An 18,333-nucleotide genomic window follows, 5' to 3' on the forward strand; every position below is an offset into this window, starting at 1 on the left:
ATGTCCCAGATGTGCTCAATTGGATTCAGGTCTGGGGAACGGGCGGTCCATAGCATCAATGCCTTCCTCTTGCAGGAACTGCTGACACACTTCAGCCACATGAGGTCTAGCATTGTCTTGCATTAGGAGGAACCCAGGGCCAACCGCACCAGCATATGGTCTCACAAGGGGTCTGAGGATCTCATCTCGGTACCTAATGGCAGTCAGGCTACCTCTGGCGAGCACATGGAGGGCTGTGCGGCCCCCCAAAGAAATGCCACCCCACACCATGACTGACCCACCACCAAACCGGTCATGCTGGAGGATGTTGCAGGCAGCAGAACGCTCTGTCACGTCTGTCACATGTGCTCAGTGTGAACCTGCTTTCATCTGTGAAGAGCACAGGGCGCCAGTGGCGAATTTGCCAATCTTGATGTTCTCTGGCAAATGCCAAACGTCCTGCATGGTGTTGGGCTGTAAGCACAACCCCCACCTGTGGACGTCGGGCCCTCATACCACCCTCATGGAGTCTGTTTCTGACCGTTTGAGCAGACACATGCACATTTGTGGCCTGCTGGAGATCATTTTGCAGGGCTCTGGCAGTGCTCCTCCTGCTCCTCCTTGCACAAAGGCGGAGGTAGCGGTCCTGCTGCTGGGTTGTTGCCCTCCTACGGCCTCCTCCACGTCTCCTGATATACTGGCCTGTCTCCTGGTAGCGCCTCCATGCTCTGGACACTACGCTGACAGACACAGCAAACCTTCTTGCCACAGCTCGCATTGATGTGCCATCCTGGATGAGCTGCACTACCTGAGCCACTTGTGTGGGTTGTAGACTCCGTCTCATGCTACCACTAGAGTGAAAGCACCGCCAGCATTCAAAAGTGACTAAAACATCAGCCCGGAAGCATAGGAACTGAGAAGTGGTCTGTGGTCACCACCTGCAGAACCACTCCTTTATTGGGGGTGTCTTGCTAATTGCCTATAATTTCCACCTGTTGTCTATTCCATTTGCACAACAGCATGTGAAATTTATTGTCAATCAGTGTTGCTTCCTAAGTGGACAGTTTGATTTCACAGAAGTGTGATTGACTTGGAGTTACATTGTGTTGTTTAAGTGTTCCCTTTATTTTTTTGAGCAGTGTACAATACCCCATAATGATAACATGTTTTTAGAAAATGTTACAAATGTTTGGAAATTGAAATGTCTAAATATCTAATTTACATAAGTATTCACACCCCTGAGTCAATACTTTGTAGAAGCACCTTTGGCAGTGATTACAGTTCTGAGTCTTTCTGGGTAAGTCTCTAAAAGTTTTCCACGCCTGGATTCTGCAACCTTTGCACGTTATTATTTTCAAAAGTGCAAGAAATTACCGGGCTTCCCTCTATTCCCGTTCGAACTGGAAGTGCTATTTATATAACTCTCTGTGAATTATGTGTCATTCTAAGGTAGGCTTACATAAAAGAAAATAGAAAACTGCACACTGCTCTTGCTAGTATCACTGTTCTTTATTAAGCTTTACGTTTCGGTCACTGCTTTTGGCAGTGTTTGTAATTTGCACCCTTATGTGGACATTGCTCCACCCACATCCGTTCAGGGCATCGAATGCAGTTGGAGTCAAGGACAAATAAAAGTGTGTTACCAAATATAGCAATGTGCATTTCATAAATATTCGAATAAAGTATGTACATAAAACGTATTAAACACATCTGTAAAACCACAATTAGGAAATCGACCTATCAAGAAAGTTTTCATAAATCATTGGATACAGTTCAGGATAAAAACATAGGCTGTAGGCTGAAGTGGTTTTAACGACAAGGCATTAGTTCATTTTGTTTTAATATATGTATTTTTTTTTATTTAACATTTTATATAACTAGGCTAGTCAGTTAAGAACAAATTCATATTTTACAATGACGGCCTACCCCGGCGAAACCCTCCCCTAACCTGGACGACGCTGGGCCAATTGTGCACCGCCCTATAGGATTCCCGATCATGGCCGGTTGTGATACAGCCCGCTGCGCCACTTGGGAACCCTAGGGTTGAATATTTCCCCGGTATTTTACAGATGTTCCATCCTGAGAATAAATCACTTTTCTCCCGGGTAACACGGTATTTTACGCCAAAACTGGAAGTGTTATTCAAAAGCATGCATAATAAATCATTTAAATATGTCTTTGATTAGAGCTTTGTTCAGCATGAACATTCAAACCTGATGCTACCTGAGCCTGATGAGCCATATATTAAATACATTTTATGAGCCCTACATTAACATCATTTATTGAGCCCAAACCCCAAAAAGCCCAAATTATTGTGCACTTGCCCAATACATACACCATCACATAGAAATGTCCTTGTTTTTGAAAGAAAAACATTTTTTTTGTCCATTTTAAAATAACTTCAAATACAGTGACTCCGCATCCCGGAGTTGCCTCTTCACTGTTGATGTTGAGACTGGTGTTTTGCGGGTACTATTTAATGAAGCTGCCATTTGAGGACTTGTGATGCGTCTGTTTCTCAAACTAGACACTCTAATGTACTTGTCCTCTTGCTCAGTTGTGCACCAGGGCCTCCCACTCTTCTTTTCTATTCTGGTTAGAAGCAGTTTGCGCTGTTCTGTGAAGGGAGTAGTACACAATGTTGTACAAGATCTTCAGTTTCTTGGCAATTTCTCGCATGGAATAGCCTTCATTTCTCAAAACAAGAATAGACTGACGAGTTTCAGAAGAAAGTTATTTGTTTCTGGTCATTTTGAGCCTGTAATCGAACCCACAAATGCTTCAGATACTCAACTAGTCTAAAGAAGGACAGTTGTATTGCTTCTTTAATCAGAAAAACAGTTTTCAGTTGTGCTAAAATAATTGCAAAAGGGTTTTCTAATGATCAATTAGCCTTTTACAATTATAAACTTGGATTAGCTAACACCGCGTTCCATTGGAATACAGGAGTGATGGTTGCTGATAATGGGCCTATGTAGATATTCCATAAAAAATATTCTGTTTCCAGCTACAATAGTCATTTACAACATTAACAATGTCTACACTGTATTTCTGATCAATTTGATGTTATTTTAATGGACAAAAAATGTGCTTTTCTTTTAAAAACATGGACATTTATAAGTGACCCCAAACATTTGAATGGTAGTGTATATGATTTAGGCTACTGCACATTATGGATAACAGAAAAACAGAAAAACCATAGATGTAGCTAGCTATATGCTCTCTTGGGTAAATAAATGAATCTAGTTCCTGTAGACTAATATTTTCGAGTGTGAACTGTATTACTGTATTGTACTGTATTATATGGACTGGAATTACACACATCGTTCATACCATGAAAGCAGAAGAGAACATGCGATTCTGGGGCAGCACATACGGCCTACAAAGTAGGCTAGCGAATTGAATTTTTATTTTTAAATATAATAGGGCCTATTTGTATAATTAGTAGGCTGACGCATACAGTGCATTCGGCAAGTATTCAGACTTTTTACACATTTTGTTACGTTACAGCCTTATTCAAAAATGGATTAAATAGTTTTTTCCCTCATCAATCTACACACAATACCCCATAATGACAAAGCAAAAACAGGTTATTTACATAAGTATTCAGACCCTTTGCTAGGACACTTGAAATTGAGCTCAGGTGCATCCTGTTTCCATTGATCATCCTTGAGGTGTTTTTACAGCTTGATTGAGTCCACCTTTGGTAAATTCAATTGATTGGACATGATTTGAAAAGGAACACATCTGTCTACAGTCATGGCCAAAAGTTTAGAGAATGACACAAATATACATTTTCAAAGCTTGCTGCTTCAGTGTCTTTAGATATTTTTGTCAGATGTTACTATGGAATACTGAAGTATAATTACAAGCATTTCATAAGTGTCAAAGGCTTTTATTGACAATTACATGAAGTTGATGCATAGTTAATATTTGCAGTGTTGACCCTTCTTTTTCAAGACCTCTGCAATCCGCCCTGGCATGCTGTCAGTTAACTTCTGTGCCACATCCTGACTGATGGCAGCCCATTCTTGCATAATCAATGCTTGGAGTTTGTCAGAATGTGTGAGTTTTTGTTTGCCTCTTGAGGATTGACCACAAGTTCTCAATGGGATTAAGGTCTGGGGAGTTTCCTGGCCATGGACGCAAAATATCAATGTTTTGTTACCCGAGCCACTTAGTTATCACTTTTGTCTTATAGCAAGGTGCTCCATCATGCTGGAAAAGGCATTGTTCGTCACCAAACTGTTCCTGGATGGTTGCGAGAAGTTGCTCTCGGAGGATGTGTTGGTACCATTCTTTATTCATGGCTGTGTTCGTAGGCAAAATTGTGAGTGAGCCCACTCCCTTGGCTGAGAAGCAACCCCACACATGCATGGTCTCAGGTTGCTTTATTGTTGGCATGACACAGGACTGATGGTAGCGCTCACCTTGTCTTCTCCGGACAAGCTTTTTTCCAGATGCCCCAAACAATCGGAAAGGGAGAAAATGACTTTACCCCAATCCTCAGCAGTCCAATCCCTGTACCTTTTGCAGAATATCAGTCTGTCCCTGATGTTTTTCCTGGAGAGAAGTGGCTTCTTTGCTGCCCTTCTTGACACCAGGCCATCCTCCAAAAGTCTTCGCCTCACTGCGTGCAGATGCACTCACACCTGCCTGCTGCCATTCCTGAGCAAGCTCTGTACTGGTGGTGCCCCGATCCGGCAGCTGAATCAACTTTAGGAGACGGTCTTGGCGCTTGCTGGACTTTCTTGGGCGTCCTGAAGCCTTCTTCATAACAATTGAACCGCTCTCCTTGAAGTTCTTGATGATCCGATAAATGCTTGATTTAGGTGCAATCTTATTGGCAGCAATATCCTTGCCTGTGAAGCCCTTTTTGTGCAAAGCAATGATGACGGCACGTGTTTCCTTGCAGGTAACCATGGTTGACAGAGGAAGAACAATGATTCCAAGCACCACCCTCCTTTTGAAGCTTCCAGTCTGTTATTCGAACTCAATTCAGCATGAGCGAGTGATCTCCAGCCTTGTCCTCGTCAACACTCACACCTGTGTTAACGAGAGAATCACTGACATGATGTCAGCTGGTCCTTTTGTGGAAGGGCTGAAATGCAGTGGAAATGTTTTTGGAGGATTCAGTTCATTTGCATGACAAAGAGGGACTTCATCTGATCACTCTTCATAACATTCTGGAGCATATGCAAATTGCCATCATACAAACTGAGGCAGCAGACTTTGTGACACAAATATACATTTTCATTCTCAAAACTTTTGGCCACGACTGTGTATAAGGTCCCACAGTTGACAGTGCGTGAGGTAGACGCCATGAGGTCGAAGGAATTGTCCGTAGACCTCCAAGATATGACTCTGTCGAGGCACAGATCTGGGGAAGAGTACCAAAAAAATAATTCTTAAATGGAAGATGTTTGGAACCACCAAGACTCTTCCTAGAGCTGGCCGCCTGGCCAAACTGAGCAATCGGTGGAGTAGGGCCTTGGTCAGGGAGGTGAATGCCAAGCGTCACGTCTGGAGGAAACCTTGCACCATCCCTACGGTGAAGCATGGTGGTTGTAGCATCATGCTGTGGGGATGTTTTTCAGTGGCAGGGACTGGGAGACTGGTCAGGATCGAGGAAAAGATTAATGGAGCAAAGTACAGAGACCCCTGCTCAGGACCTCAGACTGGGGTGAACGTACACCTTCCAACAGGACAACGACCCTAAGCACACAGCCAAGACAACAATTTTTTGCAGTATTATTTTAGTGCCTTGTTGCAAATAGGATGCATGTTTTTAAATATTTTTATTCTGTACAGGCTTCCTTCTTTTCACTCTGTCAGATAAGTTAGTATTGTGGAATAAATACAATGTTGTTGATCCAGCCTCACTTTTCTCCTATCCCAACCATTAAACACTGTACCTGTTTTAACGTCACCATTGGCCTCATGTTGAAATCCCTGAGCGGTTACCTTCCTCTCCGGCAGCTGAGTTAGGAAGGACGCCTGTATCTTTGTAGTGACTGGGTGTATTGATACACAATCCAAAGTGTAATTAATAACTTCACCATGCTTAAAGGGATATTCAATGTCTGCTTTTTTTTTATACCCATCTACCAATAGGTGCCCTTCTTTGTGAGGCATTGGAAAACCTCCCTGGTCTTTGATGAATCTGTGTTTTGAAATTCCCCACTTGACTGAGTTACCTTACAGATAATTGTATGTGTGGGGTACAGAGATGAGGTAGTCATTCTAAAATCATGTTCAACACTATGATTGCAACTTATGTGTCATGTTAAGCACATTTCTACTCCTGAACTTCTTTAGGCTTGCCATAACAAAGGGCTTGAATACTTATTGACTCAAGACATTTCAGATTTTCAGTTTTAAATCATTTGTAAAAAAATAAAATAAAAAAAAATCGAAAAACATCATTCCACTTTTATATTATAGGGTATTGTATGTAGACCAGTGACCCCAAATTTTTTAATTTAAGCTATTTCATTTTCTGTCTAACACAATAAAATGTGGAAAAAGTCAATGCACTGTACCCTCTCTTTGCAACCCAATGGGTAATACTATAATAGGAACATAAGCTAAGTGATGCAATGTTACAGTATGTGATTCATATTTCACTCTGTATAGATCTGAGGTCATACCTTTACGTTATAGCACCTCTCTCCCCAGCCGGACAGCCTACTCCTATAACCCTGAGGCCCAGCTGTATGGGCAAGGTAGTGGAGGAGCCTACTTTGACTCTCAGGGTGGGGGTGCCCAGGTCACCACGGTGGTCTCCTCGGCCGGCGGCGGGCCGCCCCATGGTATGGTGGGCATCGCCATGGATGTGGGCGGTAGTCAGGTCATCTCCGGTGGCGGCACCTACCTGATCCACGGCGGGGGCATGGATGGGGGTCGCCACCATGCCTCACACTCTTCCCGCTCCTCCTCCGCTATGGTGAGCACCTTGGATGGGTTACATATACTCTGTCCTTGTTTGCTGTTTGTTAGGACTTAGGAATTTAGTAGGGAGAATGTTTCCAGTCCAGTAGGTTTGTCAGTGACATGATTGTGATGACTACATAAGTCCATCAAACATTATGGTATACAGTTGAAGTCGGAAGTTTACATACACCTTAGCCAAATATATTTAAACTCATTTTTTCACAATTCCTGACATTTAATCACAGTAAAAATTCCCTGTCTTAGGTCAGTTAGGATCACCACTTTATTTTAAGAATGTGAAATGTCAGAATAATAGTGGAGAGTGATTTATTTCAGCTTTTATTTCTTTCATCACATTTCCAGTGGGTCAGAAGTTTACATACACTCAATTAGTATTTGGTAGCATTGCCTTTTAAATTGTTTAACTTGGGTCAACTGTTTCGGGTAGCCTTCCACAAGCTTCCCACAATAAGTTGGGTGAATTTTGGCCCATTCTTCCTGACAGAGCTGGTGTATCTGAGTCAGGTTTATAGGCCTCCTTGCTCGCACATGCTTTTTCAGTTCTGCCCACAAATTTTCTATGGGATTGAGGTCAGGGCTTTGTGATGGCCACTCCAATACCTTGACTTTGTTGTCCTTTGGAAGTATGCTTGGGGTAATTGTCCATTTGGAAGACCCATTTGCGACCAATCTTTAATTTCCTGACTGATGTCTTGAGATGTTGTTTCAATATATCCACATTATTTCCATCCTCATGATGCCATCTATTTTGTGAAGTGCACCAGTCCCTCCTGCAGCAAAGCACCCCCACAACATGATGCTGCCACCCCCGTGTTTCACGGTTGGGATGGTGTTCTTCAGCTTGCAAGCCTCCCGCCTTTTTCCTCCAAACATAACGATGGTCATTATGGTCAAACAGTTCTATTTTTGTTTCATCAGACCAGAGGACATTTCTCCAAAAAGTACGATCTTTGACCCCATGTGCAGCTGCAAACCGTAGTCTGGCTTTTTTATGGCGGTTTTGGAGCAGTGGCTTCTTCCTTGTTGAGCGGCCTTTCAGGTTGTCAATATAGGACTCTTTTTACTGTGGATATAGATACTTTTGTACCCTGCTTCCTCCAGCATCTTCACAAGGTCCTTTGCTGTACTAGGTCCTTTGCTGTACTTGCGTACTATTGTTTGTACAGATGAACGTGGTACCTTCAAGCGTTTGGGAATTGCTCCCAAGGATGAACCAGACTGTGGTCAAGCAAAGAGGCAATGAGTTTGAAGGTAGGCCTTGAAATACATCCACAGGTACACCTCCAATTGACTCAAAGGATGTCAGAAGCTTCTAAAGCCATGATCATTTTCTGGAATTTTCCAAGCTGTTTAAAGGCACAGTCAACTTAGTGTATGTAAATGTCTTACCCACTGGAATTGTGATACAGTGAATTAGAAGTGAAATAATATGTCTATACAATTGTTGGGAAAATTACTTGTGTCATGCACAAAGTAATGTCCTAACTTGCCAAAACTATAGTTTGTTAACAAGAAATTTGTGGAGTGGTTGAAAAACGGGTTTTAATGACTTCAACCAAAGTGTATGTATACTTCCGACTTCAACTGTAGTAGAGGCACCAACAGTTGAGAAATGAATGCCCATGTCTGAGAGTCAGTAATTCCAAATCATTACATATACGAGGGATGGTTTATGGTTGCCTTTACTAAACAGCTTTTTAAGCCGTGTACGGATTAAAGTATCCTACAGTATATGAAGCGTGTCTAAATTATTAGTTACACCAACAAACAAATTGCTCTGCCCTAGCAGACAAATTGCCCTGCCTTAAGCTGCCGTGGCTGTGACGCACGCTGGCGTGACTGTCATCACACCTGCTTGCCTGGCCTATCTGCTGAGCCTCAGGGAAACCTGAGTATGGGGTGGGCCTCAACCTCCCCAGTGCCCCATGGCGTTACGGGAAAAGCAGGACAGGGGAAGCAGGGCACAGGCTGGCTTAAATAATTCAGTGCTGCCTTGTTTTAGAGTTTTTCACAGGCACTTGAGCGCCCTGCGAAACAAAGCAACCCCTCGGCCTCATTACCATTTGGCCAACAGCCCTTGGGAGACTTTTTAAGGCCTTGGAACGATGCCTGCTCTTTTTCTTCTCAAGTTTGGCCACTGTACCACGCATCTTTCTGTGGGTGTCTTTTCTCCCCCCCTCTTTAAAGCAAGCCCAGTCCCAGGTTTTATCATTCACTATGCCCGCTAGTTTATCTTCTCTCTATTTTCTCTAGTCCATGATACCGCAGAAAAATATCTAAATGATCTGGTAAATTCATTGAAATGGTTCCTTTTGGATAACAAACGGAAAGAACAGAGGGGGATGATATGGAAATCTATATCTCCTGTAAGATGTGTTTTGTATTAGGCCAGTTGGTCCTTGTCTTGAATCGGTTGCAACAGTGACCGACCATTCCATATAACTGGTCATGTTTTGCATTGTGTGATGATTATTTTGGGGGAAAGGTGGAATTTGTTGACTCATTGTCACTGTGCATGGTGTGACGTGGCCCTGTTTGCGGAGTGCATTTGCATAGTGTCAAACCAGGAAGGCCTTCAGTCAGCAGCTTAACCCCTTGAGTCCCCCTCATTTGCATGTTTTTGTCAGCCAATAATGAATTTGGTCGCAAGACTGACTGAGTGTAATAGAAATGTAGAGATCTGGCTGCAGCTAACCGTCTTATTTCCTTTCTGTTTTGTGATTTTGTTTTCTCTGTCTACCCCCCTTCACCTCAACTCCTCTCTCCCTCTCTTTTTCGTTTCCCTCCTTTTTTGCTTCCTCCCGTTTTTAATTATTTTTTTGCATGCTCCTTTTTTTTCTTTAGCTTGAAATGGCGATTGAAAACCTCCAAAAGTCTGAAGGGATTGCAACTCACAAAAGCAGCCTGCTCAACAGCCATGTAAGTCAAACAGGAACTTTCTTTGAAAAGGACTAGAAAGGCCCGCCTTTGTCTCCCTGGCTGTGGGCTACACTACCACTTGTCACTGAGATATCTTCTCTTACTGCTGAAGGGAACATACTGACAGACTTCTGCTAATGCTAGCCTCACGGTGCTGTGGCATAAAACACTACATTGTCGTCTGACCATAGACTTTCCTTGCATCTGCTGCCGCTTGTTGCTCAACCACAACTTATTGATTGTGGGACTTGCTGCTGGCTGGGCTTGCCTTGGCCATGTCTTGACAAAAGCTATGCATATTTAACCTCTTGCGTTTTCAGATTCCCCATCCTCCACATCATGTCCGCTATGTGATTGTTATATCCACACAACACCCTCCCTCCTTTTCAACCACTACTTTACCAGAGCTGCCATTCAAACCAGCTATTTCATTGGACGCTAGGGGGTTCTTCTCCATTCCCGGTCTTAACCCTTGGTCACCTATCTAGAATCTCTAAATCATCAAGCAGCTCCTGACAGTCATATTATTGTCATCAAGTCTCTAGTCCACTTCATGCTGTGTCTGCCACACTCAGTCTGGCCAACCTGTTAATGGAGAAAAATATCCATCCCCACAGCTTGTATTTATTTATATTCCAACTGGCGATCATCTTCCCTTTACCTCTCCACCAGCCACACAGACAGGGAAGTCCTTTCTATTGGAGAATAGGGGTGAGCAGAGTTCTATATTGCTCTAGTGAACAGGTATAATATGTGGTCTTCTGATGAGGCAATGAAGGAGCAATTATCACATCAAATACACTAATTCACCCCCCCCCTGACAGTTTTAAGCCAAAATCTAAATTCTCACCCTCATGTTTAAACTCACTAAATGTGTGTGTGTGTGTGTGTGTGTGTGTTTCTGCTGTCCTTTGATGTGATAATAGAAGGCAGTGCTCTCCCTCTCCTTGGGCAGACAGCTGCAGGATGGAGGTACTGCAGAGGAGGCTCGTGGGAGGAGCTATAGGAGGACGTGCTCAGTGTAATAGCTGGAATGGAATTAATGGAACGGAGGCAAACGAGTGGTTTCAATATTTTTGATGTTTGATACCGTTACATTTATTCCATTCCAGCTATTACAATGAGCCTGTCCTCCTATAGCTCCTCCCACCAGCCTCCTCTGAGGTACTGTGAGGATCAGAGTGCAGCAGTAGGTGTCCAGTAGGTGAATGACGGTGTGTCTCTGTGCTGTGTGTGTGTGTGTAGCTGCAGTGGCTGCTGGATAACTATGAGACAGCGGAGGGGGTGAGCCTGCCCCGGAGCTCCCTCTACAACCACTACCTGCGCCATTGTCAGGAGCAGAAACTGGACCCGGTCAACGCTGCCTCCTTCGGGAAACTCATCCGCTCGGTCTTCATGGGCCTCAGGACCCGCCGCCTCGGCACTAGGTATGTCCGTGATGGTAATGAAGGGCAGGTGTAGGATAATGTTAATGATAGATTAGAAAGATTGATTGATGATGCTGATAGTGAGGATTTATTCTGATGATGATAAGACAGATTACGAAGCTGATTACAATTTCCTTATTAACCCCTCATGTTCCTGTTTGTTCCAGGGGCAACTCCAAGTACCACTACTATGGCATCAGGCTGAAGCCAGACTCACCACTCAACAGACTGCAAGAGGACTCTCAGTACATGGCCATGAGACAGCAACCCATGCACCAGAAACAGAGGTGAACCCTCCCGCTCACATCCTCCACCTCTTCTCTCTTTCTCTCTCATCTGTCCATACTGTCTGACAAAGCTTTAATCCAGTTCCTTTTGATATTCTTTGAACATTTGACTTCATGTCCCCCTGCCTCTGCCCAAATGACTTTTGTGGATTTTGAAATGCTTCTCTGTAATGGAGTGAAGTGGTGCACTCGTCCTCATTTCAGATACATGGTTTATTTAACCTCACACCTGCCTTTATTCTCCACTCTCTCCTCTCCTCGTTTGTGCTTCCTCTCCTCTCCCAGTCATCCTTTAGTTCTTCCCAGCCCCACCCAATATAGCTGTGCTGCCCTCTCCCCTTTCCGCAGGTTCAAGCCCCTCCAGAAGGTGGATGGCATGGGAGACAGCCTGTCAGGAGGCTCCCAGCACTCAGCCAGCACCCCAGAGCAGTCTGTGGCAGCCCAGAGCCAGCACCACCAGCAGTACATTGGTAAGAAGCTCCGCTGGCCACACTGTAACACTGAGAGACCATCAGGTCCCCTGTACCAAAACAGAGCTCGCATTAATTCCATAGTTTGTGAACACTGATGATAAAACAGTCATGATAAAAGGCTTTTAGACTGCTTGCATGGTAGCCTAGGGTAGGGCCAGCCCAGTTTAATCACTGGATGCAAAATGTAATTATGTCACTTAACATTATTATTATTAAACACCTCTGTTGTTGTTTGGGATTTGACCGTGTATCATCGTGTCCGCAGATGTGTCACATGTCCTGCCCCCGTTCCCCACCCCTGACCTGGGCACCCAGCCCCTCCCCGAGCGTATCAACATAAATGATGTGAAGAAGCTGCAGAACCTGTACAGGGACCACTGTGAGGTATGTGCGACGCAGCGCCAACTAGCTGCAAACTCTGCACTGCTCTGGTGTGGTCTGATTTGGTGCAACACGCGCTGCCAGCGAGAGCGATTAGACTGCAGCCCTCAACAGGTATCCTGTCCTAGTCGACGGCACTGCAAATTTGATGAAATTATGTATGGGGGAAAAGACATTTCAGAGCTGGTGCTAGAACACATCCTTAGTTACTGTTGAATGTGACCGAAGAGAATACCAACTCCCTGGATGGGATACAGTGATGAGGGAGGGGGTGAAATGTGTAATGTACATTTTTGCAGGACTTTCTAAGCTATAAAGAGAGAAGGAGAGACCGAAAGGGAGAGGTGCCCTGAAAAGCTTAATTAAAGCACTGAAGCCATGGGTTTATCATATTATCCGTGGCCTCCCTCTGTCCAGCCACACCACGCTCCTTTTGTTCCAGCCTCCTTTCATCTCAGCTCAGCTTTCAAGACATGCCAATTAACCTTTCAGCGCGCTGGGCGGACATCTTGGTGTCTTTTTGTGCTCGCCTCCCCGTGGGCCTTTGTGTTGCCTGGTCATTGGACAGGCACATGGGCTCCTGCCTTTGTCTGGCCGGCGCATTTCTGTCACTCTCACAGCTCTCTGTGTGTTTCTGTGTGTTTAATGTTTATGCGCTTTTCTCTTTGTGAGCAAACAACCATCTGTTAACTTTATACTAGGAGGATTATTGATGGTAAATGAAATGTACTATTTAAAATAAAGGTAACAAGCATACAAAGGACAAATCAAGGTGTAGGTCCAGGAATAACTTATTCCTCACGCTGCTTTCAGTAGAAATACAGCTGTAGATTTTCTGTTTCAAATTAAATCACATTTTATTTGTCACATGCGCCGATGCAGACAGGTGTAGAACTTACCGTGGAATGCTTACTTACAAGCCCTTAACCAACTATGCAGTTCAAGAAATGGAGTTAAGAACACATTTACTAAATAAACAAAAGTAAAAAGGCTATATACATGGGGTACCGATACCGAGTCAATGTGTGGGGGTACAGGTTAGTCGAGGTCATTTGTACATGTACAGTGCCTTCGGAAAGTATTCAGAACCCTGGACTTTTTCCAGATTTTGTTACGTTACAGCCTTATTCTAAAATGCATTAAATAAAACAAAATCATCAGAAATCCACACATATAATACCCCATAATGACAAAGTGAAAACAGGTTTTTATACATTTTTGCAAATGTATTAAACATTTTAAACAGAAATACCTTATTTACATAGGTATTCAGATCTTTTGCTATGAGACTTGAAATTGAACTCCGGTGCATACTGTTTCCATTGATCATCCTTGAGATGTTTCTACAACTTGATTGGAGTCCACCTGTGGTAAGTGTCCTAGCAAAGGGTCTGAATACCTATGTAAATAAGGTATTTTTTAAATATATTTTTTAAAGAAATTAGCGAACATTTATAAACCTGTTTTCGCTTTGTTATTATGGGGTATTGTGTGTAGATTGCTGAAGATATTTTTTTTATTTAAGCAATTTTAGAATATTGTTACGCTGTAACGTAACAAAATGTGGAAAAAGTCAAAGGGTCTGAATACTTTCTGAAGGCACTGTAGGTCCTGGATGGCAGGACGCTTGGCCCCAGTGATGTACTGGGCCGTACTCACTACCCTCTGTAGCACCTTATGGTCGGAACATTTTGTTTCATACAAGCAAAGCATTAATTACCTCTATACACATTCATATTCATTCACTTTGGCGCCCATACATGCATTTATTATTATATGTCACAGTTATTGATAAGAACCAAATATCCTGCTATCAGACACACCAATTAAGCATGCTTTTGTTGAGTTGAATGATAAAATGAGCAATAAAAACTCCAGCGCGGAAGGAAATGAATAAATCAGGTAAAACCACATAAAGAAGTGTATGTGTGTGGGGGCAGTGTTAAGGAACCTCAGTCATCTGTCATTCTTTTCTCTCCCTCTCCCTTTTCTCTCTCACTCTAGCCATAGTTTCTAAAGCATGCTGTTTTTCCTGTGTGTCGAAACTGGGGAGGCAAAACGCTTGTTTGTAGGGGCAGGGGAATTCTTCTTTTTGTTTTGGAGTTTAGTGTTTAAGCTGTTGCCCAGAGCAACGGTAAACACGGTTACCATAGTGATCCTTGGAGAGGAAGCAAAAACATATCATGTGATTGAAGGAAAGCCTATACTGTGCCGGGCTGTAACTGGAGACTGGGAGCATGTCCTGCCAAAGGAGAATCTCTGGGCATGGTGTGAAGAGTGAATAGAGACACTACCACTAATCACAGAGCACTGATAGACAGAACATACAGGAGGTTCACTGCTGCTCTGTTACTGAGGGTTGACTGTGGCTTCACTGTCTATATTATGCCATATTTAAACATACCTTAGGCTATATCTGTGGCCATTTCAATTATTTTTGACGTTGTCAAAGTGAAGTTGTCTTCTTTTAGCCCATAATGTTACTGGAAAATTGTATAGTGAGTTGGTAAATCTTTAGTATAGTAAATCTGTCATGTGGAGATTTGATTGGCGTGTTGATTATAGTGTGTAGCACATGCTCAGAACTCGGTATGTGAGAGTTCAAACAGGAATGAGGAAGCCGTGTGGAGTTGAGGCTGCCCAATATTGCAGGGAGCTACACACTTACAGCACACACTATAGTCCCTGTTAAAGCCATGTTACAGTTGAATTCCTAGTAAATATCACTCAAATATGATCTGTTCTGATTTGGGATCAATGGGTTGGAAGGAAGGCAGCGTTTAGCTTGGACTCAGCCTCTAACCAGTCGGGAGGCTGCTGCAAAGAAACTTTGTTGTGTGTCTGGTTGCCATGGCTCAGCTCTGTGTTTTGTCCTTCCCGTCTCCCCTCCTCCTCCTCTCCCCCGTAGGCTACTCTGGATGTGGTGATGAACCTCCAGTTCCACTACATTGAGAAGCTGTGGCAGACCTTCTGGTATTCAACAGCGCCATCTAGTGACGTAACCATCACCATCCCCAACAGGTCAGACAACAGAGGATTGAGAAAGTAATATTTGAATTAGGAAAAAATGTCATATTTGCTTTCACGCTTTATATGCATGTATGTTTTCTGTGATTGAAAACTGTGCTTTTAGTGATTTTTGTGTGTGTGTACAGTGATGAGGACATGGAGGGCGTGATCCCAAGGGAGAAGCTGATGGCTCTGTGCAAGTATGAGCCTGTCAAGCTGTGGATGAGGAGCTGTGACCATATCCTGTACCAGGCCCTGGTGGAGATCCTCATCCCTGACGTGCTACGCCCTGTCCCCAGTCAGTACACCTGCCTACCTTCAGCATTACTACATTATAATAACATTATCATTATCGCACTCAATGTATTATATTTATCCCAGCTGATTTTTTTTTTTATTGCAGGTACTCTCACTCAGGCCATTCGCAACTTTGCCAAGAGTCTGGAGGGCTGGCTGACCACAGCCATGAGCGACTTTCCCGATGAGATTGTACGCACCAAGGTACAAAACACCTTCCAACACCCTCGTAGTCTTTCTGCAGACAGCTGAACTCGCAGATATACATTACACGCGATACATTCCCAGGTGAAGTTAACCATCTCTTGTATGTGCTGTAGGCAGCGGTGGTGAGTGCATTTGCTCAGACCTTGCGTCGGTACACCTCTCTGAACCACCTGGCCCAGGCGGCCCGCGCCGTGCTGCAGAACACCTCACAGATCAATCAGATGCTCAGCGACCTCAACCGCGTCGACTTCGCCAACGTACAGGTAGGACCATGGAACTAATAATTCCTTGGGTACATCTTTGTTGGAAGTGTTTTCTTCCCACTGTGCGTGTGTGTGTGTGTGTCCATGTGTGTGCATGCCTTTCTGTTTGTACCTGTACCTTGTAAATCCTCTCAGACTTGGGGTGTGTGTGTTGTTGGTCTACAGGAGCAGGCGTCGTGGGTATGCCAGTGTGACGAGACTGTGGTCCAGCGGCTGGAGCAGGACTTCAAGGTGACCTTGCAGCAGCAGAGCTCTCTGGACCAGTGGGCCGCCTGGCTGGACAACGTGGTCAACCAGGTGCTCAAGCCCCACGAGGGCAGCACCAGCTTCCCCAGGGCTGCAAGACAGTTCCTGCTGAAGTGGTCCTTCTACAGGTATGGACCCTATCTAGACAGACAGACAGACCTCAATAGACAGACAGACCTCGATAGATAGATAATGTTGATAGATGGATCAGTCTCTAAAGATAGATACACTACATGACCAAAAGTACGTGGACACCTGCTCGTCGAACATCTCATTCCAAAATCATGGGCATTAATATGGAGTTGGTCCTCCCTTTAGCTGCCTTAACAGCCTCCACTCTTCTGGGAAGGCTTTCCACTAGATGTTGGAACACTGCTGCGGGGACTTGCTTCCATTCAGCCACTAGAGCATTAATGAGGTCGGGCAGAAATTTGACAAACTAACTTGTTGGAAAGGTGGTATCCCATGACGGTGCCACGTTGAAAGTCACTGAGCTCTTCAGTAAGGCCATTCTACTGCCAATGTTTGTCTTTGGAGATTGCATGGCTGTGTGCTCGATTTTATACACCTGTCAGCAACGGGTGTGGCTGAAATAGCTGTGTGTGTGTGTGTGTGTGTGTGTGTGTGTGTGTGTGTGTGTGTGTGTGTGTGTGTGTGTGTGTGTGTGTGTGTGTGTGTGTGTGTGTGTGTGTGTGTGTGTGTGTGCAGTACCAGTCAAAGTTTGGACACACCTACTCATTCAAGGGTTTTTCTTTATTTTTACTATTTTCTATGTTATAGAATAATAGTGAAGACATCAAAACTATGAAGTAACACATAGAATCATGTAGTAACCAAAAAAGTGTTAAACAAATCAAAATATATTTTAGATTCTTCAAAGTAGCCACCCTTTGCCTTGATGACAGCTTTGCACACTTTTGGCATTCTCTCAACCAGCTTCACCTGAAATGCTTTTTCAACAGTCTTGAAGGAGTTCCCACATATGCTGAGCACTTGGCTGCTTTTTCTTCACTCTGCAGTCCAACTCATCCCAAACCATCTCAATTGGGTTGAGGTCGGGTGATTGTGGAGGCCAGGTCATCTGATGCAGCACTCCATCACTCTTCTTCGTGGTCAAATAGCCCTTACACAGCCTAGAGGTGTGTTTCGGTGATTGTCCTGTTGAAAAACAAATGATTGTCCCACTAAGCGCAAACCAGTCTGAGGTGGTGTATTGCTGCAGATTTCTGTGGTAGCCATGCTGGTTAATTGTGCCTTGAATTCTAAATAAATCAGTGTCACCAGCAAAGCAACCCCACTCCACCACACCTTCACCTACATGCTTTACGGTGGGAAATACACATGTGGAGATCATCCGTTCACCCGTGCGTCTCACAAAGACACCGCGGTTGGAACAAAAAATCTCACATTTGGACTCATCAGACCAAAGGCCAGATTTCCAACGGTCTAATGTCCTTTGCTCGTTTTTCTTGGACCAATCAAATCTCTTCTTATTGGTGTCCTTTAGTAGTGGTTTCTTTGCAGCAATTCAACCATGAAGGCCTGATTCACGCAGTCTCCTCTGAACAGTTGGAAGTTGAGATGTGTCTGTTACTTGAACTCTGTGAAGCATTTATTTGGGCTGCAATCTGAGGTGCAGTTAACTCTAATGAACTTATCCTCTGCAGCAGAGGTTACTCTGGGTCTTCCTTTCCTGTGGTGGTCCTCATGAGAGCCAATTTCATCATAGTAGTTGATGGATTTTGCAACTGCGCTGTAAGACATTTTCAAAGTCCTTGAAATGTTCCTGATTGACTGACCTTCATGTCTTAAAGTAATGATGGACTGTCGTTTCTCTTTCCTTATTTGAACTGTTCTTGGTATTTTACCAAATAGGGCTATCTTCTGTATA

General features: G+C 43.9%; 1 protein-coding gene across 1 annotated transcript in view; it reads left to right on the top strand.

Moving 5' to 3' along the window:
• Window positions 1-18,333, top strand: part of LOC120052477 (DNA-binding protein RFX2-like) — a 59,952-nt gene that overhangs the window by 36,412 nt on the left and 5,207 nt on the right. The window contains exons 5-15 of the mRNA XM_038999411.1: window positions 6,658-6,925; window positions 9,778-9,852; window positions 11,098-11,279; window positions 11,447-11,566; window positions 11,915-12,036; window positions 12,305-12,423; window positions 15,329-15,441; window positions 15,576-15,727; window positions 15,833-15,930; window positions 16,047-16,196; window positions 16,362-16,570. Of these exons, the coding sequence (XP_038855339.1) occupies window positions 6,658-6,925; window positions 9,778-9,852; window positions 11,098-11,279; window positions 11,447-11,566; window positions 11,915-12,036; window positions 12,305-12,423; window positions 15,329-15,441; window positions 15,576-15,727; window positions 15,833-15,930; window positions 16,047-16,196; window positions 16,362-16,570 (1,608 nt within the window). The remainder of the gene's footprint in view (window positions 1-6,657; window positions 6,926-9,777; window positions 9,853-11,097; window positions 11,280-11,446; window positions 11,567-11,914; window positions 12,037-12,304; window positions 12,424-15,328; window positions 15,442-15,575; window positions 15,728-15,832; window positions 15,931-16,046; window positions 16,197-16,361; window positions 16,571-18,333) is intronic.

This window comes from Salvelinus namaycush, chromosome 8 (assembly GCF_016432855.1).
Source record: "Salvelinus namaycush isolate Seneca chromosome 8, SaNama_1.0, whole genome shotgun sequence".
NCBI classification, from domain to species: Eukaryota; Metazoa; Chordata; class Actinopteri; order Salmoniformes; family Salmonidae; genus Salvelinus; species Salvelinus namaycush.